Here is a 27,558-nt window from a genome sequence, read left to right on the forward strand (position 1 = left end):
GAGGTAAAAGAGGCTCTAAAGCAGATGAAAAATGGCAGGGCAGTAGGACCTGATAATATCCCGATTGAGGTTTGGAAGGGTCTTGGAGGAAAAGGCATCAACTGGTTAACCAAGCTTTTTAATGAGATTTTAAGGTCAAAGAAGATGCCTGATGAGTGGAGAAAGAGCACCTTGGTACCTATCTACAAGAATAAGGGGGATATACAAAGTTGCGAAAATTATAGAGGGATTAAGCTTATGAGTCATACTATGAAGTTATGGGAAAGGGTGATAGAACGGAGGTTGAGAAAAGAGACACAAGTAACAGAGAACCAATTTGGATTTATGCCAGGCAGATCTACCACTGAAGCGATATACCTATTAAGAAGGATGATGGAGAGATATCGTAGTAATAAAAGGGATCTACACATGGTGTTTATTGATTTGGAAAAAGCGTATGATAGGGTACCAAGGGAGGTCTTATGGAAGGTTTTAGAAAAGAGGAGAGTAAGGATCGCATATATTCGGGCAATTAAAGACATGTATGATGGGGCCACAACTAGTGTGAAGACTCAAGGTGGTGTGACAGAGGAATTCCCTATTAGTATAGGATTACACCAGGGATCATCCTTAAGTCCATACCTTTTCACATTAGTCTTAGAAGTACTCACAGAGCACATCCAAGAGCCTGTGCCATGGTGCATGCTTTTTGCCGATGATATCGTCCTTATGGGAGAGTCAAGGGAAGACCTAAATAAGAAGTTGGAGTTATGGAGAGAAGCTCTAGAAGTGTATGGTCTGCGCATAAGCCGTAGCAAGACGGAATATATGGAATGTAAGTTCAGTTTGAGAAGGGAAAACTCCAATATATAGGTGAAAATTGGAGAGAACACCCTACGAAAAGTTAAAAGTTTTAAGTATCTTGGGTGCATCATACAGGATAATGGAGAGATTGAACATGATGTAAATCATAGGATCCAAGCAGGTTGGTCAAAATGGCGGAGTGCATCTGGTTTTATATGCGACAAAAAGTGCCTTTAAAACTTAAAGGTAAATTCTATCGCACCGCTATAAGACCGGCTATGCTGTATGGTACGGAGTGTTGGGCGGCTAAAGGGAGCACGAACATAAGCTGAGTGTGGCAGAGATGAAGATGTTGAGATGGATGAGTGGTCATACGCGATTGGATAAAATAAGGAATGAAGATATAAGGAGAGAGTTGGAGTAGCACCTATTGTGGAAAAGATGGTTGAATCGCGTCTCAGGTGGTTTGGACATGTGAGAAGAAGACCGATAGAACATCCAGTCAGGAGGGTGGATGAGATGGAAGATGGACAAAGGGCGAAAGGCAGAGGAAGACCTAAGAAGACCATCCATGAGGTGGTCAAACGAGATCTACATGTAAACGGTCTCTCTGTAGACATGATACATGACAGAGCACAATGGCGTCGTTTGATTCATGTAGCCGACCCCACTTAGTGGGACAAGGCTTTGTTGTTGTTGTTGTTATTATTTTTAATTTTATAATTAGATTATTTTTATATTAAAAATTTTAAAATTAACAGAATATTCATTCTAAAAAATATATGATGAAATATCTAATTAAATTCTTAATTATGAATATTTTTAATTTATAAAAAAATATTCTGTTATTTCTAATATTTTTTATATCGACAAAAATTTGATTATAAAACTAAAAATAATATAAAAATTTAACTAAAAAATATAAAAATTTAATTATAAATTTGATAAAATTATAAAAATTAAGAAAATGATTAAATCTAAAATTATTTACAAGTTATAAATAGTTAAATCTTAAGTAGTAGAAATCTAGATATCGAATCTTGTGAATGTCAAAATAATTGCGAGTCCCTATCTATTTAGAGCAGATTAATGGAACCTCTAATAATAATACTTAGGATATCTGTGACTTTATTGGATTTTTTCTTTTAAAAAAAAATATATTTTTGGAAAGTGGTTATGAAGAGTGTCTTGGTGAGGCGGCGGAGAAGGGTTGTGTGGGGTCAGATAATAGATTAGGTTAGCTTGCTTTACCGGTAATACCGGTAAGGATTCCCGCAAATATATATAATAGCGACAAAAACCTACTTTTACACTTATACCCCTCAATATCTCCATTATTTCACATCTACCTTCACCATCCAAAATTCTCTCTCTCTCTCTTTTTTTTTTTTAATTTCTCCTCATTTTTAACAACTATAATTAAAGGATTAATTCTTAAATGTCATTAAAGGATCTCTATGTGTTGTCAATTTAGTTTTAAAAAATTAGACGCCTCAAATAAATATTAAAAAATATAATAATAAATTATATGATTATTATGTATAATGATATCTTATAAAATAATATGTGACATGTTATTATTTATTTAACAGAATGAATAATTTGATTTATATTTATATCTTTTAAAATTAATTTGATGAATCTCTCATTTGTTATAATGATATTAAATCTATAAATAAACTGATATAAAATCCAGATCCACTCTAATATATCTTTATTCTTTAACAAAAAGTTATGGGAATGCTTTGTACATTGATTCGGAAGTGATACTGCTACAAGTATATTAATATTAATATATTTTTATTCATGTATATAATAAGCATAGGATTATACAAATATGTAGCTTTTAAGGTTTTTTTTTTCTCTTTTTATAAAAATTAGATACTTATTATGCTATAACAAAATTAAATTAAATAAAATTTTCAAAAAGTTTAAATTCTTTACATAATGTATTTTTCTTTTCACATTTTTCTTCATTATGATTATCGGGGATTAAGAACCATTTATTTTTACTAAAAACTAAAGTAATTCAATTTAATCATAGACGTTACAAAAAAGTGAAACCATATCAAACGTTTATTTAAGACAATAGATTGTACAAATTTTCCCTGCCTCTTCAAAGTACAATGTTCAGTTTCATTTGATTCACATTGTTGTGGTTTTTTAATAATGGTTGTAATGATTGAAATAGTTTCAGTAAAGGAATCTCACTGTTGAAGTGGGGGAATCTCATAATCAAGCATTTGTGGATTGAGATGAAACTTATAAGCATTAATTTGTATAGTCACCCTTTTTAACAATTCATTGCACAATGTTGAATTATTCATTAATTCTTGATAAAGAATGATATCAACTTTAAAACGGAAAAAGATTTAGCTTTGATTTGTTTTATTTATTATTACTTATATATATGCTACTAATACTTTAATTTTATTTTGTTATTTATTATTATTATTATTATTATTATTATTATTATTATTATTATTATTATTAACCGCTATCTTTGTGACAAATTCTCGATATATATGATTTTATTTTATTATTACTTAAGTTCCACCAAACTTATTTCAACGTATTTTTAGATGTATCTATATTGCATGATATTTTTAACATCGTCATTTTTCATGCATGAATAATTACACCCACACTAAATTATTGACGTTTAAATAATATTTTATAAGGTAAAGAAATATTTTTCTTAAAATTAGCTCGAAAGTATTGGCCTTCCTAAAAAAATTTTCTAACTCCACTCACTTTCATAGTTCAGTCTTAAATATTTTTGCTAAATATATAAGTGTTGCATTATTCTTTATTAATTGAATAAATTTTAACTATCTATTATTTATTATATTTTATATCATTAATTTAAATTTAAAATTTAGAGTTTAAAAATAGAATTTATAATTTAAAATTTAGAATATTTTATTTTTTTCTTCATTTTTAATAGCAAATTAATTTTTAAAAAATAAAAATATCCTTTTTTTTCGAAACATATTAACATTTTCATGAATTCAAACATTCCAATAAAACGACGCACAAATTAAACCAGCCTAAAAGATGGGGAAAAATGTCAAATGAAAATTTCCAAACTTCTTCAATAATTTTTTTTTTGGTGTCTAAACAAGGAAAGAAACAAAGCAAAAACTATCCTAAATCCGAGCGGATGATTCGTTGAAGATCAACACAAGGCTCAGACCAAATAACATGATTAGAGTTATTCTTGGCACTATATTTAGCCATCCAATCCGCAGCTCTATTTGCTTCTCGGGACACCCATTCAACGTGAACAAGCCAAGGACGAGATAAAAGCTCCTGAATCTTGTGAACCAAATCTGTTACTTCAGATGAATACCCACTTGTAAGCTCATGCATGATGGGCAGAATGTCAAGGCAATCCGTTTCACATATAATATCCCTCAAACCGCAATCCCAAGCTAAAACCAGCCCCCTCCAAGCAGCAAATAATTCACATCTGATTATAGACCAAGGGGGAATGCTTCCAGAGCAGCCCGAGATCCAATCTCCCTTAGAATCTCTAATAATACACCCAAATCCCGCTAAATTTGAATCCATATACAAGCTTGCATCACAATTAACTTTAAAACTATTACCTACCGGTGGTTCCCAACACAGGCAATTTCGGAGAGACCTAAAGGCATTGCTTCGATTCCTGTAAACCTGTAAGTCCTTGGCGGTAATTCTGGCCAAGGCAACAACCTTGTGGTCTGTCCAAGGGTTGTCAGTATTGAATATGTCATTGCACCTATGTCTCCATACCCACCAAAGTCCTGCACCAAAGGACGCCTCATTGTTAGCCAAGGCCTTCCGAAACCACTCTTCAAGAGCAGTACCAGTCGTCGAGTCCAGGATACTAGGATCCAACATATACCAAATTGCCTTTGATCGTTCACAGTCTCTAAGGCAATGCTCCATAGTCTCCTGCGCCTTGTTACATCTCTTACACATATCTGAAGAAGCTAAATGCCGCTTGAATCGAAAGGTCTCAGTTGGTAGAGCATCATGTAAGCCAAGCCACATAGTAAATTTGAACTTCTCTGGAATGTTTGTGTTCCACAACCAGTTCCAATTACTATTGGCATTCCAATTTAATGCTTTCTTTAATAACCATCTGTAACCCTCCCTTGCACTATACTTTTTTGATGCTGCAGGCCACCACTCCCACTGTGGCTCCAACTCAGTCGAACTAGGATATCTCAGACCACAAATAAACTGCTTAATCTCATGCGGAATAGGCGTGGTAAGACTATCAACCTCCCAAGACACCCCTTTCCACAAGTCAGCCACCATGAAATCTGATTCAGAAATATGTACATAAGGAACAAGGTTGCAAAGTTTACCAAAAGGAGTCCACTCATCATACCAAACTGATTTGTGGACATCTCCAATATTCCAATGAAGCCCTTCCTTGAGATGCTCATAGGCACTAACAATGTTCTTCCAGGTAGCCGATGAAGAATTTCTACTGTTTCCGTTCATACCAGATTGATTCCTGAGATATTTATGCTTCAAAACCTGCACCCATAACTTCTCACTATTGTTTAGACAATCCCATACCAACTTTCCCAAAAGTGCCATGTTAGCACAGGAAGTATCCCTAATACCCAATCCTCCTGCCTTTTTAGGAGTTATGGCGACCTCCCACCTGACCAGAGGCAGCCCTTTTCCAGTCGCTTGGCCTTTCCACAAGAACTGTCTCATTAAGGAATCAATTTTATTACATGCATACTTCGGGAGAAGAGAAATTTGCATTTCATAAACTGGGATAGAGGTCATAACCGATTTAACAAGACAAAGCCTCCCTGCCTTATTTAGTAGGCGTCCTTTCCAACTGGAGAGCTTTCTCGAAATTTTTTCAATAACCTCCTGAGCCGTCTTCCTGGAAGCTCTGGCATGACCGATGTTAATTCCCAGATATTTACCCAAATCATTGCAGAAACGGATGTTAGAGACCCCTGAGAGAACCTCTTTTCTCCTCTCCGACACCCTCTTGGAACACTGGGCCTTTGACTTATGAAGATTTACCTTTAAACCTGACGCTCTAGAAAACAAGTCCAAACAATGCATGACCTCTATTACTTGAGCTTTTGATGCCTGACAGAAAAGCAAAAGATCATCTGCAAACATCAAATGAGAGAGTCGTGGTCCGTTCCTAGAAACCGCAACTGGGTTCCACAAACCTTGGGAAACTCTATGAGAGATAAAGCAAGCAAGCATTTCCATACAGAGTACAAATAGATAAGGAGACATAGGATCTCCTTGCCTCAACCCTCTCTTTGGATTGAAATTTTGGAGCCTGTTCCCATTCCACAAAACTGCCAATGAAGAGGAAGTCACACAATTCAATATAAGATTAATGGTAGCCTTTGGAAACCCAAACCGGACCAAAGTAGCTTCCAAAAAACGCCAGTCTACCCTGTCATAAGCTTTTTCCAAATCAATCTTGAATGCCATGGTCCCTTTTCGAGACTTGGTGTTCCTCATGAAGTGCATAATCTCCTGAGCAATGATAATATTCTCTGTGGTTCCTCTTCCTGGAATGAACCCTCCTTGCAAAGGACCAATGATCTCCGACAGGAAAGGTCTGAACCTGTTAACTAGAACCTTTGTGACAATTTTATAAATTACATTACATAAGCTAATAGGCCGAAACTCCCGTAAGGAAGAGGGAACTTCCACTTTAGGAATTAGAACAATTAGAGTATCGAAAATAGCCGCATTCATTGGCTCACCCTCAAAAGCTCGCTTGACCAGTCCACACACATCGTTGCTAAGAGAGTCCCAGAACTCTTTGTAGAAAATTGCTTGAAATCCATCTGGCCCTGGGGCTTTAAACGAACTCATGGTCATCACAGCTCTTTTAACCTCTTCAGACGTCACCGGTTCCACTAACTTTTGACAAGCCTCAGTACTAAGAGACGGACAAGGAAAAGGCCCCATGGCGTCCAGGTCAATATCCTCCCTTGTAGAAAAGAGCTTTTGAAAGAAAGAATTTGCCGCCATTTCTAGAGTCGTAGTCTCCGTGGCCCAAGACCCATCCTCCAAAAATAACCCATGGATTTTGTTCCTCTTTCTCCTGATAACTGTCTGCAGATGAAAAAATTTTGTATTTCTGTCTCCACATCTCACCCATTGTTCTCTAGATTTTTGATACCACAACAGCTCTTCTTGAAGAAGGACAGCATTCAGTTCCTGATGCAAAACTTGCTCTTTTATCCTAAGCTGTTGATCCTCCCGACTTTCTAGAGTAATCTGGACGTCATTCAAAAGCCTCTCCAACTCCCTTTTCTTAACAAAAATATTACCAAAAACCTTTTTATTGAAGCTAGTTGCCTCTTTTTGAACCTCCAACAAACATTTGACTACATCCGGAGCTCCTCTATTCCAAGCTGTATCAACAACATTCCTAAAAAGAGGATGAGTCATCCACGCAGCCTGGAATCTGAACGGACGATGGCCCTTGGTAGCCCTCTTTGCCATCTTGCACCTAGTGAATAATGGGCAATGATCAGAGTGAAGGCGCGCCAGCACCTCAGTATAAGCCTCCGGAAACATTAGTCGCCAGTCCTGGTTGATGACTGCTCTATCAAGCTTCTTAGCCACCTGCACCCCACCTTTCACCTTCCTGTACCAAGTGAATCTTCTCCCAATAGCCCCCATATCAAACAGCCCACAATCCTCTAATATTTCCGCAAATTGTTCTGCTCTGGCAAGTCTAAACTGCCCCCCTCTAACTTCACTCTGCCACAGAACATCATTAAAGTCCCCTAACACAATCCAAGGTCCGTGGATCATATTAGCAATCCTTGTCAAGTCACCCCACAGTTCTTTACGCCGATGTATATGCGGATTAGCATACACCGCACTGCAGTAACTAGATGTATTGCCCATAGTGATTTCAAAACTGATACATTGATCAACTACATCCAATACTCTCACAGAAATATTTGAATTTGAACATAAAACCCAGATACCCCCACTATGACCATTAGCCTCAACAATACCAACACCCTGGTAACCTAGATTATTCCAAAAAGATTTCATCCTCTCGAAAGCAATATGGGTTTCAAACAGAATGAAAAAAGTAGGGTGAAATTTATTCACTAACTCCTTACTATGAACCCGGGCCAATTTATTAGAGGCACCTCTAATATTCCAAAATAGAAAGCTTAAATCTAAATAATCCATAAAACAATTTGTATTGTAAAATGACCAACCTCAGCTGAAGTCCCTAACGAGATGATGAAGATCCACCATTATATCCCCCTGAGACTTGCTTGTCCTTGTCCAGTTGTTGCCCAGTTTGTCTGTGTCCCTCCACTAACAACCCTTCCAATTCACCGATTTGCTGCTTGCTGGTGTCGCCAAGGCAGTCCGGAGTCGACGGCGAATTCTGCAAAGAAGAAGGGCGCAACCTCTTGTGTCCGTTTTTGATAATGGCAGTGAAAGTCGGCACCGCAACGGAGATAGCTTTGCCCTTCACCCCTTGCTGTTTGGAAGATGCCATGCGTGCCTTAGATCCGCTAACCAACCCGGTCTTCACCCCTGATTCAACTCCTCTCATACGTAGCCCAAAGTCACGGTTCTGGTCAAATTTCTGATTTGAGCGCACCGGCACTTTGTCCTTAGAGGTTTGTTGGACTTTATTTGATTGGCTCAATTTTCCTCTCCTTTTACCGCTGACTTTGGTCCAGCCAGCCTCATTTTCCAAATGCTGGGACCCCACTTCCTTCCTATGCAACGTATCATCTAATTCCTCCCCAATTTCTGCAACTATCACTGACTCTTTGGGATTGCATCCAAATTCAAAAATTTTCTCTTTTGAGGCTTCCTGTGGCTGCACCACTCGGGCCGCCGTCTCGGTCACTGATGTTTCCTTTCGATCCATCCTTTCTGACTCTATTGAGGTCATTCTGCAGTCAGTTGCTGGATGTCCGAAACAATTGCACTTGTCACAAATAAGGTGTAAGCATTCATACTCTACCTTATATTCAAACTCATCGACAATCACACTCCGGACCACCGGCAAACCAAGATTAATTTGCACGCAAGCCCGAGCAAATTTTCCCCTCTCTGCCAACTTAGTAGCCAGATCCACCTTGACTGGTCTCCCCACAGCAGAAGCAATTCTCATCATGGCTTTATCATGATAGTACCATATGCTCAAACCAGAGATTCGAATCCAAACCATAGTCTCCCCGAAGGTATCCTCACAAGGTTTAAAATCCGGTGTCCATGGCTTGACCGCAATATAGTGACCGAAGATCATCCATGGCCCCCTAGTAAAACCTTCTCTCGATCGTCCATGCGATCAAATTTAACGAGGAAGTACCCAAAACCCACATCCAAGATTTCATATCCACCGGTGATCCTCCATACCCCTTTCAGTTTGTGAAACATTGCCGTGTAACTAAGGTTTTTTCCAAGAACCTTAATCACAATTGCTTCCTTGTATGGTTCAGAAAGGATGTTCCTAGCCTCTTCGGAGAAGCAAACTCTTGGAGGCATAGGATCTCCTTGTTTTCCAGTGACCACTGCCATGGAATCCTCATCTAGAGCTTCAGCCCGGTTTATCCCTGTGGCTACCGTAGAACCAATAACCTTGTCACGGAACGAAATCTTGGAAGTTACCCTAGGACTAAGGTCGCCCTTACTTGATCCCTCCTTTACACCTGATGCAAACCCTCCCACACTCTCCCCCTTATATCTTTCGATGGCATGGCCATCTTCTTTACCGTGTTTCACCCTCAAACGCTCTCTCCCGCTCTCTCCTTCGCTCATTCTCTCTGAAACTTCTTCAATAATTAAGATCACATAAATATATAAAAAAAGGTCACATTAATTAAAAAAAAAAAAAATAATGTACGTATCTAACTGAACCGCCTTAAAAGATTTTTAATCCAAACCTAATACATTTGACCCATGGCAAGCAGGAAAATGGAAGCCTAACCTAGAAGTTAAAAGGAAAAAAAAAAGAAAGGAAACTTAAACAATAGGATAAGCTTAATTAATGCTAACATTTTCTTCAAATTATAAAGTCTTAATCATAAACTCTAAAGTAAAAAAAATTTAAGGATAAATCAATAAAAAATAAAATTTTTTATTAAACCTGTAGAGAATATTTTGTACATAATTTTTTTGTGTGATATTTTCTTTTATAAAAAGAACCATCTTTGATCTTTCCTTTTTTTTTCAAAAATCACATGAAAATATTTTTATGGAACTAATAATTTATTATTATTTTTTTAATTAATCTAAAAGTACATTGTGTTCATAATTCAATCTTCGATTTGGAAAAGAAGCAAACACACCATTGCACTTTATATGCATCACACTTGATTTATTCCATTAACTTCATGAGAAGGTCATGAAGCTTCAAAAGCAGAAAAAAAAAAGATAAAAATATCAAAAGCTAATTGATTATCAAAATTAAAAGTTTAACCACTCATTCATCCACCAGAACACCACACAAACAAATATACTTTCAACTTTTTGGATAAAAAAGACAAAACCCAATAAGCTAAGGAATATCATCATCGTCACCATAACCCTTTTATTATTTGTCTAATTTTGATGCTATACAAATTCCTTTCTACAAGCCACTATTTACATTAACCATATAATACATTAGTAAAACATATATGCATCAATAATCCCATTCTTATATATCAACATGAAAATACTCCCTACTCTACACTATATACTATATATCATTATTTCCTTTCTAACACACATAATTTTCCCTCTCTTTTTTTTCCTTCCCTTTTTTCCTTTTTCTTGGGGTAATTTTCCTTTTTTCCATCCTATTTCTTGTTCTATACAAAAGATAAATAATAGTTCCCATCACCGGCCTCATGGATCAAGGCTCAGGCATTGTAAAACTATGTAAAAATTCAAAGCATATTTTCTTAGGACAGCACATGCTATATCTTTTCTTTTCACTATAAAGAATGTTTGGTTTTTCATTTTTTAAGCTCCCAAACATGGTTTCGAACAAAATCATGATTTGAGAGCTTCCTAAAAGAAAAACCAAACATGCCAAGTATAATAATAATAATATAGTGTAATATTTTTAGTATTCTATTATAAGTCCTCCCCCCATTGGAGATCTATGTGGAACTCCTTTCCTTCTCTTGGAAGAAGTTCTGTAGTTGACCGCCGTCGGCGGTGGCGTCGAAGGCGTAAAACTTTGGATTATTTTGTTCCTAGCACTTCCATTGCCAATGCCATTCATTGACCCTTCTCCATCTGAAGAACCATCTGTCTCCCCCAACATTCTCTTCTTCCTGAATTTCTTGGAGGTTCCAACAATCTAAATAAAAAAAATTGAAAACTTGAAGAGGTTATTTATTATTTTGTCCACCAATGCTCATCATCTTCGTATTCTTGTGTGACTTTACATGCAACATTTCCAAAAATTTAGGAAATCATGCTCACCAACTATGTTACAACAAAATATTAACACTGGTTTGGTTCGTGAATTTTTTTTTCACTAAATTAGAATAACAAAAATGTTTGAAACTAAAAACAAATCAACAGTGTTCACAAACTAAAAAAAACTGTTCACTTTATTTTGTAATATCGACCATTTTCAAAATTTGATATATCCTTAACTCGATGTATCTTGAATTTACATTCGGATTCATTGAATTAAGGAATGTATTAAAACTTCAAAACACATATTACATCTAAATACATGTTAAGTTATGAATATACATCGAATATATCAAACATTAAAATGACAAATATTACGAATAAAATACGGATAAGATCGGATCGGATAGAAAATATTATTGTACCTTACAACCAAGTGAGCAGAAATTGAAGGAATCAAGGAGGCTGCGCTCACAAACCTGGCAGGTGTTGGTTACACCTTTTCCAGGCCTGGGTTGAGGCCTCTCATTCAAGAACACAATCTTGGCACTGTTAATAATGTAGGTTTGGACCCCTGTTATGTCCAGAAATTTCTGAATCTCAGACACTCTTATCACATCATGGTATGAAGACCTCCTTATCTTTCAAAATTAAATATGAAAAAACAAATTGAAAAAAAAAAATCTACATCAGAGGATATTATCCACATTATTTATTTATTCTAGCTCAAAGAAAATAATATCAAAAAAATAAAATAAAAATAAATCAAGCTATTATCTATACAAAGCTGAACCAGTGGACAACAAAATTGAGCAATATAAACAATTATTCAATTGGGAATTATGAAAAAAAAAATCAAAAACTAAAGTGCAAAATTTTGCAACTAAAACTCTGACTTTTGTGGAGTTTGCAACATACTCAGCATTAAATGGCACGTGCGGGTAACGATGAAACCAAGACAGATTTATTTTATTTTATTTGTTTTTGTGCATATCAAAAGGGAACTGGATCTTATAACAATGCAAGAACAAGAAACTAAATCAGATTAACAAACACCAAAATACTTTAAATATTTTGAGAATTGAATCAGATTGAGTCATGATAGATTCATTGACCAACTATTTTGGGGTTTGACCAAAATTTTCTAATTACCTGAATTGTTCTATGATCTTTGTGTGAAGCCAGACATGCAGAACAAAGAGCACCATTAACACAATCCAAACAATACATGTTGCATTCACTCTTATGAGAATCTTGATGGACTTTGCATTGAACAAAGAAGCTTGTTTTCAGAAGTGGTTTCAGCCATGGTGGCCACTTATTCTTCTCTTCTTCTTCTTCCATTGTTATTCCTCCATATTCTTCATTGAATCCACCTCCCTAAATTCCATATTATACCCATTTACAAAAAAAAAAAAATGCAAAGTTAGTGAATAATTCAATAGATTCATCAAAACCCAAAATTTCAACATAAAAGGTTGAATTTTTATTTTATTTTATTTTTAAAGAAAAAACCCATTTTTAAATTGTATACTTTTGCATTGATTGTTGATAGTACTATATATGTAAATTCTATTGTACTGCAAATAGAGTACTAACCATGATGATGAGATTCTAGTTGTTTCTTTTTCTTTTTGCAAAATTTCTTCTTTGTGTTTATTGTGAGCTATTGATCCTGCTCTATCATATAGGAACTAAGTGCTATATAACACTTTGGACTTTTAATTTGGTGGCAGAAAAACACACCCAAAGAGAAAAAAAAAAAAAAAAAGAGAACTTTCTCAAACTATGGTAGAGAGAGAGAAAGAAGAAGAGGAAAAGGTTGGAACTTGGGAAGTGGGGGCTACACTTTTGTAGTGGCGGGTGATGGAGGGTAGAACAAGGGTAAAAGGGTAAAAAGGTCAAATTACTTATATTATCTTTGATCTTCTAAAAGTCCACAACCGAGCCTCACTCCGAACCCAAACCAAAAACAGACACACACAAAAGGATGCGTTTTTTACAAGGAACTGATGTGGGGTGTGTGTGACCTTTCTGTTTTTATTTATAATTTTTTTGTTCATATAAATCACTTATATTCGTTTGCAATTTTGTTTATATCTGCTAATTTTTTGTGATGACTGTTTGCACTTTTAGTGATAAACATTTTTTTATGGATAAAACTAGTTTTATGAGGTTATTTTTGTATTTGTTGAGTTGTGTATGAATTGTGTACACATACATTTGATTGATATTGAAGTTTGATTTATTTAATTTGTTGTCATTAAGTGTCTTTCAACCATATTTCATTAGAAAGTAATTAATACAAATATGCATCTGTATTTGAACTTAGGTTAGATTCAGTGAATTAACTTCAATGCATATTTTTTGGGTTAAAAACTTCCTTATCTTAATGTGAAAGTAATAATTGAAAATTATTAAATAATAATTTAATAAAATATATTAAATTATTTAATAATTTTTCATTAATAATTTTAATAATTTTATATAAAAATAACTGTACTTGAGTTTTGATCTTTTTAAAATACAATTTTAGAATTTTGGGTAAATTCTTTTCAATGTATTATGGTTATGAATGCGTTTAAATGAATGGAATGCATCTAATTTAAACTCAATTGCTAAACTCTTAATAATCATATTACTAAATGAAAAGACACCAAAAAAATTACTAATGAAATCAGTTTTGACATACTTTCAAGTTTGAATGTTAAAATAGCCTCATTCTATTATTTAATCTTACAATAGTATGGAGTATATAAGATTTTGAAGAATTCGGAATATATAATTGAACGTTTCTAAACTTTTTCTTATGGTAATGAAATGTATTTCATTTGATAATACATACAATTAAACTTTATTAAATGATCTATTTATCTATTCTAAAAAATTATTAAATGCTAATAAAACTTAACTAAAATATTAAGTAAATTTGAATTTGGTCATTAAAAGCTTGATCATATAATGTAATAATGATCAATCTTTTGTTTTTTTAAAAAAATAATCTTCTGAATAGTGTATATGAAGATTAGTTTTAATTTATCCTCTGATAAAGTAGAAGAACCTCGAAAAAGACAGCAAATTAAAATTCGCATGTTGTCATCTTCTGCAAACGTTTGTTAAGTAAACTAAACTAGATGACTAGTTAGAAGGAAAAATTTTGGGTTACTACTTACTAGGGTAGGTTGAGTTTGGCAACAATGTCCGTTTTTTTTTTCTTGATTGACACTTAGGAGGTTGAGATTGTGACATGTAGAGGACAAGATGAGCCACCTATTTGATGGAATATGAGAAAAATGTTGTTTGCCATCTGTTAGATTCTTCCATTGCTTCTTCCAATTCCAAGCAAATTTATATGCTTTCACAAGTGATTCAGTCACACAAAAGCTTCATTGAAAACAATTATGTTACTATATTGTCCATGTCATAATATTTGTGCATCCTTAGATTTTAGGTTAAATTACTTCCTATTATTTTAATAATTTTGTAATTGAATTTTTATACTTTAAAATTTTTAATTAAGTATTTATATTAATTTTAAATTTATAATCATATTATTGCTGTTCCGAAAACGTTTAAATATTTTGAAACATGTTTAATAATAGTGTAAGATGAATTATAACATTTACTATTAAAAAAGATATAACTAAAAATTCAAAATTAGTATAAAAATCTAATTAAACTTTTTAAAAATATATAAACTTAATTACAAATTTAAAAAAACTATAAAAATTAATAGAATAATTTAATCTAGAATTTTTGATAGACTAATAATATACCAAAATACATTCTTACAACAATCATATTACAAATACACTAAAAATTAACAACTAATCAGTTATTATATATATAATACATATTTGATATTTTATAAAAAAAATTATACTATGATAAATAAGTTTGATTATTTATCTATTACAGGTTTAATTATATTACAATGGAAGATTTAATTATTTTAACAGTTAATTATTTAGTTAAAAAATATATAAATTAATATATTTAAATATATATAAATATATAATAATTGATTTAGTAATTGATTTTTATGCGAAGATAACATTTTTATTCTTAAAAATATGATACAACTACATAATACCAATAAATAAATAAGATACATTGTGTTGCCCAAAATCTTGTTACTTAAATGTTTAAATTATTGGTATAAACCAACCGCCAATAATGGATTTTGTCAAAACTTGAAAGTAGCTAGTAATAAGCTATATGTTTCATTAGAAATGGGAGAGGTAGAAATATGATTAGCTTATAGACATTATTCAATTTCCTTCCTAAGAACGGCTCATACAATTGTCAAACAGTAGCTGATTAATTCCCAAGAAAGATGGATACCAAAATTACACTCATTGAATTGAAATTGACACTTACACAAACCAAAATATTAGGGTATTGAATGCAGTGGTGCCACTGCTGCTGAATGCTGATCATCAAAATCATAGACATGACGGAGCTATGAACATAAATATGATTCCAATGGCCCAACATATATTATTAGTAATTGCCACTTGCCACCAGTTCTACTCTAGTGTCACCACCTTCAAATTTCAACCACATAATTTTTTAAAAGTAAATAAAAACACTAGCACTAGGGGAATACCTATCTATGCAGGGTTCTACAAGAAGCTAATCTTTCTTTATAGATGCTGCTAAATGCTAATCACTTTACCTGCCCTATAGTTCACCCTAGCTTGTTCAAACTAAATGTACTTACTTAGTGTGGAACCCTAAGATTAGATTTAAAGCATCTAGTCTAATCACATGATGTTTCAAACTAAATATTTTCATTACACTAATATCTTTAAGGGTTTGTCGTTATCCAATAAATTATTATATGTACAAAGCAGGATTCAAACTCCTGACATTTACTTAACCAAACAAGCAAACTATTTACTCGACCAACCCAAGTTAGTTTTTATTATTTTAATTTTCACTTTAGAAATCTTAATAAGTGCCCAAAAATTATTGAGCTGCAAAACCCATATTAATTAGTTCATTCTTAGCATGGCCCTGAGTTTGAGAAATAAGAAATCCAACGGAGACATTAAAACAGGTTGACCTAACGTTGTCACTTGCCAATTGTGTCTGAAAACTCTCTAGTAACTAAAATCTGGGCAGTGTAGCACACTCTTAGCAAATCCTAAGATTTTCGTAGAAATTCTGTTGATCAAATTGAAGAATTAATCAAAATTGCTAATCTGAATATCTGATAACTGATAAGTACTGCTAAGAGTGTAGCACACTCTTAGCAAATCCTAAGATTTTCGTAGAAATTCTGTTGATCAAATTGAAGAATTAATCAAAATTGCTAATCTGAATATCTGATAACTGATAAGTACTGCTTAAACACCTACTATTGTTTCTTTTACCAAGTGTGACATTTCAGAAACACAATAATAGCATTTTAATTCATAATTTAGAAGCAGAGGTGACCTTTTAACACCCCCCCCCCCCCCCCCCTCCCAAACAAAAAAAGAAGGTACCAATATTTGAAAACAGAGATTCACACTCACAGGGTTTCATTGAACATGCAGGATATCCAAGTTCAGAGTAACGAATTATAGACATAACTGTATTGACACAGCATAGCTCATCAATCACTTGTAACTGTTGAACAGGTAAATTTGTTACTTGGAAAAATATACTCATTTTATCTCGTACACATAGTTAACATTTTTTTTAACTGTTGAATGGGTATAAGACCCATCTCATATGATCCTACAATCCATTTAATAATTTTTAAACAAAAATGAATACAAATAACGTAACCTATGTGCTATTCTATTTGATCTTCTACAATTTCATCTAAGGCCAGATACTGAAGAGCTATGGAATATTTTGCAGCTTTATTCTTACCTGTGTTGCTATTCTTCTCTTTCAGAATAAATGATCCACATACATCCCCTTCTGCAACACCAAATAACAAATAATTAAAAATACCAATGACAACTAGTTAGTACACTCGTGTATCAGCTGATAAACACACATGAAAAGAAAGATGACATTTAAAAAAAAAAATCAATGATATGGAATCTAAATGTAGATAAGGGAGTAATGGATAACCAACAACCTTTAATGGTAAAAGTGGTGTGTATCCATTTGTTGTAGATGAATTGAAACCTTGGGGAATCACCATGGTGTGTAAGAATATCAGATAGGACAAGCTTGCAAGAACCTTTTTGACTGCCAGAAAAGAAAGAAGCTCATCATTCATCCATATCTTGTTACTCCTTGTTCAATTGTCAAAATGAAAAAACAACCTTATTCTATTCAGTTGTAACATTCCCTGCTGTTTCCAACAACATTATAGTGATGGCAGCATATACAAATAACTATACTTACTTTGCATAAGTGATTGCATTGTGGCATAAGGCTAGAGTCTTGACCATTGCTAATTCTCTTCCTCGAGAATTAGAATAACGCTGTTGGCAACTCCTTCACATAATTTAAAACCAAACCAAAATAATGGAAAATATAAACTATATCAGTTACTAAAATTGTTACGCAGTACACCAAATAGACATTGTCAATTCAGATGTTTGCGTTCGTGTGACTCTTAAGATAATGGATAGGTAAGATATTGACAAGTATTATGTTAGTAGTTTAGTCAAACATATCAACTATTAAGTTATCTAATAGTTTTTGGCTATTAACATCTTCGTGTTGAACACTTTCGTTATCGCGGTAATACATGATTGGATGTATGCATAAAACATGTTTTTAAGGTCATAATACATAGAAATTAAATCCATAGGGCATTGTGCATGGGAAACATGAAAGAGAGAGAGGGAACTTTACTTGTTGTCAAAGAAATGTCCGAAATCGTCGATAACAAGAGCAGCAGGCAAAGTATCAAACAGGTGGAAGGCAGCAAAGAAGTTCCTGATGTCCTGATCATCATTCACATACTTCATTTGAATTCGGTGGAAGACATCAGAAGATGGATCAATGCCCTGAAATTCAAGAAGAAGAATGCATGAAGGAGGTGGATTTGGGTTTCAAATTAGAGAGTTTTGGTAGTTGTTAGTTGTGAGTAGTTTACCTGAGAGAGAAAAGGGGGTTTGGAATCGAACCTGTGGCGGTTGCAAATGAAGATGACATTTGAATTGGAAGAGTGTAATGCGACGTTGAATGCAAACTGGAAAATCAAAGAGGTTTTCCCACTTGAAGGAGGGCCAGAAAGGAGCACCAGATTATTATTATTAGTATTATTATTGGATTGGTTTTGCAGAAATTGAATCGGATTAAGGTTACTGCTGCTTTCGCTCCAGAAGAACATCTCAACCATCTCACTGCTCATTCTCCTTTATCCATTCATTCATCTACCGTTTGCTTTTGTTAAACCATTGATTGGACTCTAATCAAATTTCCTATTATTTTCTTGTGCATTACTGTTCCTAACAAATTTGGTGAAACTCGCCCAATTATTTAATTTCACACGAAGATGATATAGTTAACAAAGAATGAACTCCTTGCAGTCTTGCACTCAATTTTCTTTGAGATAATTATTCACTGTATTTATGAAGCAAATTTCTGATTTTAAATAAACAGTTTTGATATTACTCTATTTTGTCTTCTATTAACTTTTAAAGTAGCACGCTCTAACTAAATTTGACTGGAACTGAATTTAACCCAGCATAAGTGTTTGACTTACAAATTCCCTTCGTAGTTAACTCGAATATAAAATATTTTAAGAAAAACAAAATTCGGAATTACCTTAATAGCAGGATTTGATTTGACAGAAATACCTCCAAAAAAAGAATGTCAAATAAGCATGCAAAATTAAGAGAAATGAATGCCGAAGCTAGATTACTTATTACAGAATACTTTGCACCATTCTCTATATTACCACAATTGAGGATTAGGCAACTAACTATTACTATCTCAATGGTGTAGATGAAACCAATTATTGGTACTTGTAGTTTTAGCCTCAATAAGCATCTAAATATTAAGCCAAACACTCTGGCGAAAAAGGAAAATGTCAAACACAGGACCGTGCCAATTACCAAGTAACAGCATAATCATTATCCCACAATAAACAAAAAGTAATTCCTTGACATCCAACAAAAGATAGTGACAGTTCAAGAATACAGGTACTGAAAACCTGAGAGAACATCCTTTGTTTCACATGGTACACTTTATGATCACAATTTTTCCCCTAACAACTTGGTTTAGTGAAGCCGCACAGAAAAAAGGATAGACGAGAAAAAGTGAACTCAACCTCCCACAACTATCTCTTCCCCGCTGGCTCCAAATTCATCTCTTGAAGATTCAGCAAGAGGTCATCTGAATTCAAGTAAACCTTGTTAGCAGAGTTTGAAATTGTATGAGCGATTTCCCTTGCAGCTTCAATTTTCCTCAAGGTGATAAATGCAGGATTATTGGCAATAGCTTGACCAATCAATTGTGCACTCTTGGCTTCTCCCTGTTTAAAGGAAAAAAAAAATAAGCCTTTAAAAAGTACAAAAGAATCAAGTTGAAAAGAACTACTTCTCAGTTGTTTAATTTTCATGATATTCAGACTTCGTATGGTTTGGTATAGCCGTATAATAACTGGCAATTCAGAAATACTAAAGCATGGAAGCCAACTATTATACTAAGTAAGAACAGTCCCAAGATAAGATTGCGCCAACTATTTTACCTGTGCTCTAATAACAGCACTTCTTTTGTCCTGTTCAGCTTTTTCTACCACAAACTTAGCCCTCTCAGCTTCTTGAGCAGCAACCTGCTTGGCTTCAATTGCGGCTGTAAATTCCTTACCAAATGTCAAGCTTGTGATTGACACATCATCCAATGCAATATTGAAATGGGAGGCCCTTTCAGTCAAGATCTTCCTTATTTCTCTACTGACATTCTGTAAAATAGTATGTTTTATTAATAATCAGTCCCACTAATCAGATAGTACTATCACTTTGGTATTAAATCAAAAGTAAATTTACTTTACTTAATTCCCGAGAATACAAATTGCAACTGAGAAGTGAAGATCATATAACTAACAATCAGTGCATTAGATATAAAGCAGAAAAGAGAAGAGAATGTGTGCAAATACTCACCTCTCTCTGAGTAATGAGCTGACTGGCATTGTACTGTGCAACCACAGCTTTCAGAGTTTCATGTATAATAGAAGGCAAGACCCTCTCGTTATAATTCTCACCCAGGGTTCGGTAAATTGTTGGTAAATGACTTGGTAGAGGACGGGTAAGGACCCTAAGTCCAATTCTCACCTGGCAAAAAAAGGAAGATAAATATGCATGAAACAAGGAACACAAAGTGCAAATAATTGTGGAGTATGCTACACAAAAATATATGGAGGCCTTGGAGGGGAAAATAAAAGAACCCTCCATTAAGGCATAAACTAAAGAAGTAAGAACTTAATTAGTTCAAAAAAAGGAATCTGAGCAAAGTGTACCATGTGAAAAGGGGGAAACAGGGTTAATTACAGCCACATCTATATTCAAGCACACTGCAGGATCATGTTCATGAAACACCAAATAAGGAGGGCAAAGGAAAAGACTTACCATTTGGAGATCACGGCTTCCGGATGTACTCTCCACTAAATGAGGTCGTGCACGGACATCATAGATCACAGGCCTCTCGAACCAAGGAATCATAAAATGTGTTCCTTCAGGATAGACCTACAGACAAGCATAGTTTGTTGATACATAACAACCAGTTTACCATATGCAGGACTTTGAAATACACTGATTCAGATATATAGAAGCACATTGACACTGTTTTTGACTCATGCTTCACAAGAAGACTGTTAGTCTACCATAAGGCTTTTCACCTTCAACCCTAGAAGGTTGAATGTGGCATGAAAACTGAACAGAAGCATACAATAAAGAGAGACAGGGTTCCAACAATTCCGTGCTTCACACGGAAGCAAGCATTTAAGGACTAGCCGAGCCAAATATTTATACTTATCATGAACTGAATCGACTTGTTATCCCAGCTCAACAATGAATTATCGACAAATAGTAAAATACTATGTTGCTAGATCAAACCCAGGTTGTAATCTTTCCTTGGACCTATATGACTCTAGAGATCATACATAAAACATGAAAGACGAGCGAAACAGCTTCAAGTTCATTCCCAATGTTCCCAAAACAAAAACTTTACATCAAGCCAGAAATTCATAACAAAATACTTCCACAGAATACCCTTTCAGAATGGAACAAGTGCTGCAAGTTGCAAAACACATCACAAACATTTCAATTGAACAGTGATTGTAGATGAAACAAACCTTATCTTTGACACCAACAATGCGATTGAAGACGATAGCTCGGTGCCCTCCCTCAACATTGTACAAGCTGTTTGCAGCTCCATACACAGCAAGACCACCAAAGATACTAACTTTGAGCAGAGCAGAAAGCCCTCCACCAGGAACATTTGGAACCTTCATGTTATTCATATTGATCTACCCTAACACACAAACACCAATTAGCTAAGAAATTAATCAATAAACAGAACTACATCAATCAAAAAGGGTCCTATAATAACAAAAAAAAAAAAGAAGCAGAATCAGATGCAGAAAACGCACAAGTATGTAACGGGCATAAAAGCAAAACGAAATTACGAAAATGAGTTGGATCAAATGACATGAGAGAAAGGAATCGGAAAGAAAATTGAGAGAAAAACACATACCTTGTCGTAATGAGTAGTTAGGGGAAGGTGTGCAGTTTCAGTTTGTAGGGTTTTAGGGTTTATGGGGGTCTTATCTTGTCCGGGTCGGGTACCCGATAGTTTTTTGGATTTTTTTTCCTTTTCCCTCAAGAAAGAGATGGAGCGACCAAAAAAAATATATTATAAATTGCCTTTTTTATTTTTCTAAAAATTAATATAGTTGAGAAATTAAATTGTCAAACATTTTTAAAAAAGAGACTAAATTATTCTTTCATTTTATTAGGAATTAATTTTCTTAATATTCTAAAAGATTACAGAACAATTTATGAAATTCTTTTTGTTAGAAAACTAATTTGTTTGAAGAAAAATTGTTAGGAATTGGAGTATTTACTGCCAAATATGATAATTAATCCAAATATGATAATTAATCTATGTTATTATGAAGCTTAGTCAATTTTCTTATCAAGTTAGTTATCTACTTTAATTATATGGATTTAGCTAATTAAGAGTTTGATAATAATTTGTTAATTTTTTATGTATTTAATAATTTTTGGCAAATATTTTTAAAATATATCTTTAAAATACATTTTTAGCAAGATTCAAATTTTATATTTAATAATATAAATATTTCACATGTCTCATCCTTGATTCTCAACACGTACAACTTTAGATATCTAAAATAATTATTCAACAAAAATAATAGGAGGAGGATATTTAAAAGCTAAGTTAAACATATCACTCAATTCACTGTACACAAGTTTTAACAATTTACTTTATTTAGTCACCTGTTTAAAAGGTGTTTTAGTTATTTTTATTTTGACACAAATATTATGTTTTTATTTAAATTAGAATCATTCAATTTATTAATTAAACGCATTTTTTAATTAAAAAATATAAAGTAGATTAGCATGTCAAAACCAGCTATGCCAAAGGTCAACAAAATCAACTGATGAATAAATGTAAGTTGAATTTTTTCTATTTTTATTGTTAACAATATCAGTCAAAACAAATAAGTCATTATTTTGATAATTTTCTTTTAACCATTATTATTATTATTATTATTATTATTATTATTATTATTAAAAGTTACTTTGATTTTTGAAATCCTTACATAAAGAACTGTATTATCAATTTTTCATGAAATTAGAATTGAGAATAGGTAGCGTAAAATTTATACTCTATTCTAATTTTATCTATAAGTTTATAATTTTTTTAAAATTCAATCTTATTCTACCGTACGTTGAAAATCTATTAACATTAATCTTACACACATTCTATGTCCGATTACGCCCGACCTAACCCACAACAAATTATATTTTTTTAATTAAACATATTATTTATTCATTTCATAGCTCATAAACATACTAATAAAACAAAAAAATATAAAATTAAGTTCATATTAAAATTAAAAATAACAAAATCATAATAAAATTCATCTTAAAATTAAATTACAAAAATGAGAGAATGTGGGTTCGATTTTTATTAACTTCATCGTATATGTATAATAAATTTTAATTACATACTATAATATGTCATGGGTGTAGGTTGTTCGTATTGGGTTAGACTTAAATCCGCATTCATTCCGCAATCAAGCCAACTATTGTAATTCATCATATTATCAACTCTACTTAAATGGATAAAATCAGATTGGATACCACAGATAGGATTAGTATTGCCTGCTCTATATACAGTGACGGACCTAAAAAAATTAAATAATGGGAACAAAAATATGTTAAAATAAATTTTATTAAATATTTATATTTATATTATGTAATAAAAAAATAGATTTATAAAAAATAAAATAAAATAAGTATACAACTTTGTTTTAAAATTTTTATTATAAATAATTTTTAAAAAATATTTTTTCTGTTATATTCTAAAATCTGAACTCAAAATCTTAGTTAAATTATAAATAATTTATTGTTCCATGTTCTCAATTAACTGCATTTTTATTATTTTTACATGTTAATAAATAAGAGTTAATTAATAGACACATTAATTTATTAATACACTAGTATTTATAATTTAAAATTTGAATTATATTTAAGTACCAAAAGATTTAACTATATGGATTATCTCTCACTCAATTAAAAAGTTCATTTATTTATTATAATATTTATGAAAAGAATAATTTTTTAAACAAAAATAACGATACAAACAATACTGTTTCAAAGTTAAAATATATAACATTAATTAATAGATAGATAAATAAATAATGTTCTTTCTTATATCAAATAATTTTTAAAGACAAAAAAAGATATTGATAATTTTATGTGTATTTAAAAAATTAGTTTTTAGTTTGGTAATTAATTAATTGGTTAGTTTAAAAAAAATACCTTATCACTACTTATTAATTTTTTCATTGAGTTGATTCATTTATTTCTAATTTTAATACTAAATCAGATTTAACAAGATAAATACTGCTGCATGTTAAGTTTAACTAAATAAAAATATTTTTAAAGATAAATTTTAAAAAATTTATTTATAATTTATTATGGGATAAAAATAATATCATAATAAGAATAAATATATAGATATATATAGAAATTATTTTAGATATGGACAAAAGAATGGTGTTTTATTTAAATATGGGTATTTGGAATGTTTTACAAAGTTGTGGATGTGTTAGAAAAGGAATCCAACATGCAGGTAACGCGTTGCATGCTGTCTCTATCCAAGAGGCAACCTTGGTATATAAAAACGAAGGAAAAGTGGGTTTGGGCTGCATATCATCTTCGTTTCCCTTCATTATCACCATACATTCTCAGCTCATCAAGCCAATGTGCATTGATCAGTGGCCCCAAAGATGCGAATACCACGTGTCAACATCCAAACAGCATGCAGGCTGCGTGTTATCCTCGTCTTGCCACGTGTCTTTCATCCGTGCAACATGCAAGCTGCGTGTTGAGATCAATGCGCCACGTGTCTCCATCCTAGGCAGCACGTAGGCTGCGTGTTAACAGTGTGTTGCCATGTGTCTCTTCGCAAGTGGTAGGCCCCGCACTGGGAACAGCAGTCATTAATGGTGAGGGTTGAGGGTTGGTAGCCGGGTGTTTAAAAGAGCGGTGGGGCTATGGTTGTTTTCATTGTCTTCTCTAAGAGTGGAGTGGTGGAGTTTGGGGTTTAGGAATGTTTTGAATTAGTTTTAAAGTTAAGAGTAAGATTAATATATTTATAATAGTACGTGATTATACGCCTTTTGAAGATCATGTTATCAATTATCTGGGACATCCTAATTATGTAAGTTTATTATTTTTTATTAATTTATTAGTATTTACTTGGTTAATATTAGTTTAATAGTTTGTATGATGGATTAAGTACAATTTTGGTCCATAAGGTAAAGGCTGAAAATTTATTTCGTCTCTGACCTTTTTTCGCTACAAAAAGGTCCTAAAAGTTTAACTTAGTTTTAAAATCGTCATTCAGACTAAAATACCCTTCCCCTTCCCCCTCCCCTTCCTCTTTTCCCCAAAATAACTAGAATCCATTTTTCTTTCCCATTCTTCTCCAAATTCAACCAGAAACAAAGCAGAAGCATCAACAACAATGAAGCAACAACAACCAGAAACAAAAGAACAACAATAATACCAGCAGTAACAATAATAAAATCAATGTAATAGAAGCATAAACAAAATCAAAATCGAATGACTATCTGGTGGTACACGGCAGCAAGAGCAGCTCCAATGAAAGGCCCAACCCAAAAAATCAACTACAATGAAGAAAAGGAGATATAAAATTTAGAAAGAAATGAGTGAGAAAAAAAGTCAGAAACAAAGAAGACATATTTGATCATTCCATGTATGCTCTCTGTTGAAGATGATGGCAGCACCAAGGCTCCTAGCTGGATTAATCACAGTTCCAGCGATAGGAACGGTTGCCAAGTGGACCAAGAAGATAGCAAATCTAATCGAAAGCAGTGGCGACCGGCGACCGAGCGAGGAGGAAAAGCAGAAACGGCAAGCGGCGCACGACCTCCACCCTCCCGGATCTGTTGGCGTTGACATCGAGGAGCAGCAGCGAGATCCAGTGACCGAACGATGAAGAGCAGCGGCGGCAGCGACGAGCGGCGGTGGCGGTTAGGAGTAGCGGCGGCGGATTCCCTTTCCCATCCCTTTCCCACCTTCCCTTCCCCCTCTTCTTCCATTAAAAACCCACCTACCCTAGCGTGATTAACCCTTCCCCTATTCCCCAGCCTTTAACCTGGTTTTTTTTTTTTTAAATTAGAGGTAATTTGGTAATAACAATTAAAATTTTGATAAAAAAGACAATTTTAAAATTAAGTTAAGCCTTTGGGAACATTTTGTAATAAAAAAAAGGTGAAAGACGAAATAAATTCTCAGCCTCTACCTTAGGGACCAAAATCGTACTTAACCCTTTGTATAATTATGATATAGTCTTATCATATTTTTCGTTAGAATATATAACTCATTGAATAATAAAATATTAAATCTCAAATTCAAATCTTAGCTAAACAAAATAACAAATTTAAACTGATAACAAATTTATTATATATCTTTAACATTGAATACAAGATAATTGAATGTATACAAAACTTAATTTATTAATTTCTCTAATTTATTAATTTGAATCTAGTCCTTATTATTATTTCTTTCGTTACGTACACTCCAGTTGTTTAGTAAAATAAATTAATGAAACTGACTAAGCAATCAATAATATATAATTATATGTTGTTTTGTGTTCTAATATTATTGTTATTCATTTTCTGTTTTAATTAAGAAAATGATGTTATAAATGTGAATAATAAAAAAATTTGAATTTATTTAATTGTTATTAATTTTATTTTTTGTTAAAAAAATTATTAACTTATTATTTTTGTTATTTATTAAATTAATTTTTTTTGTGGTTAAATTTTACCAGGCTGATAGGAATATTCTGTCCCGTAAACTTGACCAACCAAAAATGTGGCATCCATCGGTTGACCAAGCCTTACGAACCACTGAATTCTACCAACTCCCGAGAGTTAGAGTGATCAGAAGGCATTCCGCGACGCAAGCTGCTTTTGTGGAAAGGTGGCGACCGGAGACACATACGTTTGTAATGCCAGTGGTAAGGTTACAGTGACACTGGAAGACGTGTTACACTTATTTGGCCTACCGATCGACGGAGAGGTTGTGACTGATTGGACCGATAGCAGTCACGACTTCTTGGTCACCCAGAGTCTCGCGATATTCGGCAATGAACCCCAAGCAAGCAGTTTCTTTCGTAGGTTCGCCATATTAGAGACACATGAAAATCTGTTATGCGCTATGTTAGGTGTCACATCTTCTATCTGCTGGGTACCACCCTCTTCGTGGATAAGTCGACAGCATATTTACACGCGAAGTATCTACCACTACTCCAGAATTTTGATCAGATCGGCAATTACAGTTGGGGTTCAGCTTGTACTGCGCACCTTTACATGTCAATGTGTCGTGCATCATGGTACGATTGTAAAGAGATGGATGGGCCACTAGACTTGTTGTTTGCTTGGGCGTGAGAGCATATGCCGTGGCGAGCGCCCATCCCCCGACACCAACTTGCGCCGGCTGAGATACCGGTGGCACACAGGTATGCGTCATTATTTTATAGGAATTTGGCTTGTATGTTATTTATAGGCAAGATGTAATTCAAACTAGGTGAATAATGTTCTATATTGCAGATGGAGTCATCAACCATGGACCCGAAAATGGATGGCTAGAACTCAGGCGAACATTATGCACGCAATCGACATTATGGAAGAGGTGAGTATAA

At 33.5% G+C, this 27,558-nt stretch overlaps 3 protein-coding genes across 5 annotated transcripts; all 3 read right to left on the reverse strand.

Moving 5' to 3' along the window:
- Nucleotides 1-10,319: 10,319 nt before the first annotated feature.
- On the reverse strand, nt 10,320-13,191 carry LOC112789331 (protein RGF1 INDUCIBLE TRANSCRIPTION FACTOR 1). Its single transcript, XM_025831176.3, has 4 exons — nt 12,775-13,191; nt 12,328-12,555; nt 11,601-11,816; nt 10,320-11,113 (listed from the first exon to the last, which is right to left on the reverse strand). The coding sequence occupies exons 1-4, from the start codon at nt 12,775-12,777 to the stop codon at nt 10,874-10,876; spliced, it is 687 nt and encodes a 228-aa protein (XP_025686961.1). The 5' UTR covers nt 12,778-13,191; the 3' UTR covers nt 10,320-10,873.
- A 3,581-nt stretch (nt 13,192-16,772) lies between these two features.
- On the reverse strand, nt 16,773-18,850 carry LOC112789333 (uncharacterized). Its single transcript, XM_025831179.3, has 5 exons — nt 18,227-18,850; nt 17,983-18,137; nt 17,527-17,619; nt 17,255-17,367; nt 16,773-17,091 (listed from the first exon to the last, which is right to left on the reverse strand). The coding sequence occupies exons 1-5, from the start codon at nt 18,482-18,484 to the stop codon at nt 16,961-16,963; spliced, it is 750 nt and encodes a 249-aa protein (XP_025686964.1). The 5' UTR covers nt 18,485-18,850; the 3' UTR covers nt 16,773-16,960.
- A 116-nt stretch (nt 18,851-18,966) lies between these two features.
- On the reverse strand, nt 18,967-21,902 carry LOC112789332 (prohibitin-1, mitochondrial). 3 transcript variants are annotated; one of them, XM_025831178.3, is made up of 6 exons: nt 21,829-21,902; nt 21,428-21,606; nt 20,703-20,819; nt 20,238-20,408; nt 19,826-20,038; nt 18,967-19,609 (listed from the first exon to the last, which is right to left on the reverse strand). In XM_025831178.3, exons 2-6 carry the CDS (start codon nt 21,593-21,595, stop codon nt 19,415-19,417), a joined length of 864 nt encoding a protein of 287 aa, XP_025686963.1. In that variant the 5' UTR covers nt 21,596-21,606; nt 21,829-21,902; the 3' UTR covers nt 18,967-19,414. The 3 variants fall into 3 exon arrangements, with proteins under 3 accessions (XP_025686963.1, XP_025686962.1, XP_072088432.1); XM_025831177.3 differs by having other exon boundaries at nt 21,428-21,601; nt 21,829-21,885; XM_072232331.1 differs by lacking the exon at nt 21,829-21,902 and adding an exon at nt 21,725-21,821 and having other exon boundaries at nt 21,428-21,601.
- Between the last annotated feature and the right edge of the window lie 5,656 nt (nt 21,903-27,558).

This window comes from Arachis hypogaea, chromosome 3 (assembly GCF_003086295.3).
Source record: "Arachis hypogaea cultivar Tifrunner chromosome 3, arahy.Tifrunner.gnm2.J5K5, whole genome shotgun sequence".
Taxonomy (NCBI): Eukaryota; Viridiplantae; Streptophyta; class Magnoliopsida; order Fabales; family Fabaceae; genus Arachis; species Arachis hypogaea.

Excerpts from the sequence above, each read along its gene's own strand:
- LOC112789331 (XM_025831176.3), bottom strand. Across the intron at positions 11,817-12,327 it reads AAGATCATAGAACAATTCAG|ATAAGGAGGTCTTCATACCA; the intron begins GTAATTAGAAAA and ends TAATTTTGAAAG. Across the intron at positions 11,114-11,600 it reads TCTGCTCACTTGGTTGTAAG|ATTGTTGGAACCTCCAAGAA; the intron begins GTACAATAATAT and ends TTTTTTATTTAG.
- LOC112789333 (XM_025831179.3), bottom strand. The coding sequence starts at position 18,484 with ATGAGCAGTGAGATGGTTGAGATGTTCTTCTGGAGCGAAAGCAGCAGT. Across the intron at positions 17,620-17,982 it reads GGACATTTCTTTGACAACAA|GAGTTGCCAACAGCGTTATT; the intron begins GTAAAGTTCCCT and ends AATTATGTGAAG. Across the intron at positions 17,368-17,526 it reads AATGCAATCACTTATGCAAA|TCAAAAAGGTTCTTGCAAGC; the intron begins GTAAGTATAGTT and ends CTTTTCTGGCAG.
- LOC112789332 (XM_025831178.3), bottom strand. The coding sequence starts at position 21,595 with ATGAATAACATGAAGGTTCCAAATGTTCCTGGTGGAGGGCTTTCTGCT. Across the intron at positions 20,820-21,427 it reads TTGTTGGTGTCAAAGATAAG|GTCTATCCTGAAGGAACACA; the intron begins GTTTGTTTCATC and ends GCTTGTCTGTAG. Across the intron at positions 19,610-19,825 it reads GTGCTGTTATTAGAGCACAG|GGAGAAGCCAAGAGTGCACA; the intron begins GTAAAATAGTTG and ends TCCTTTAAACAG.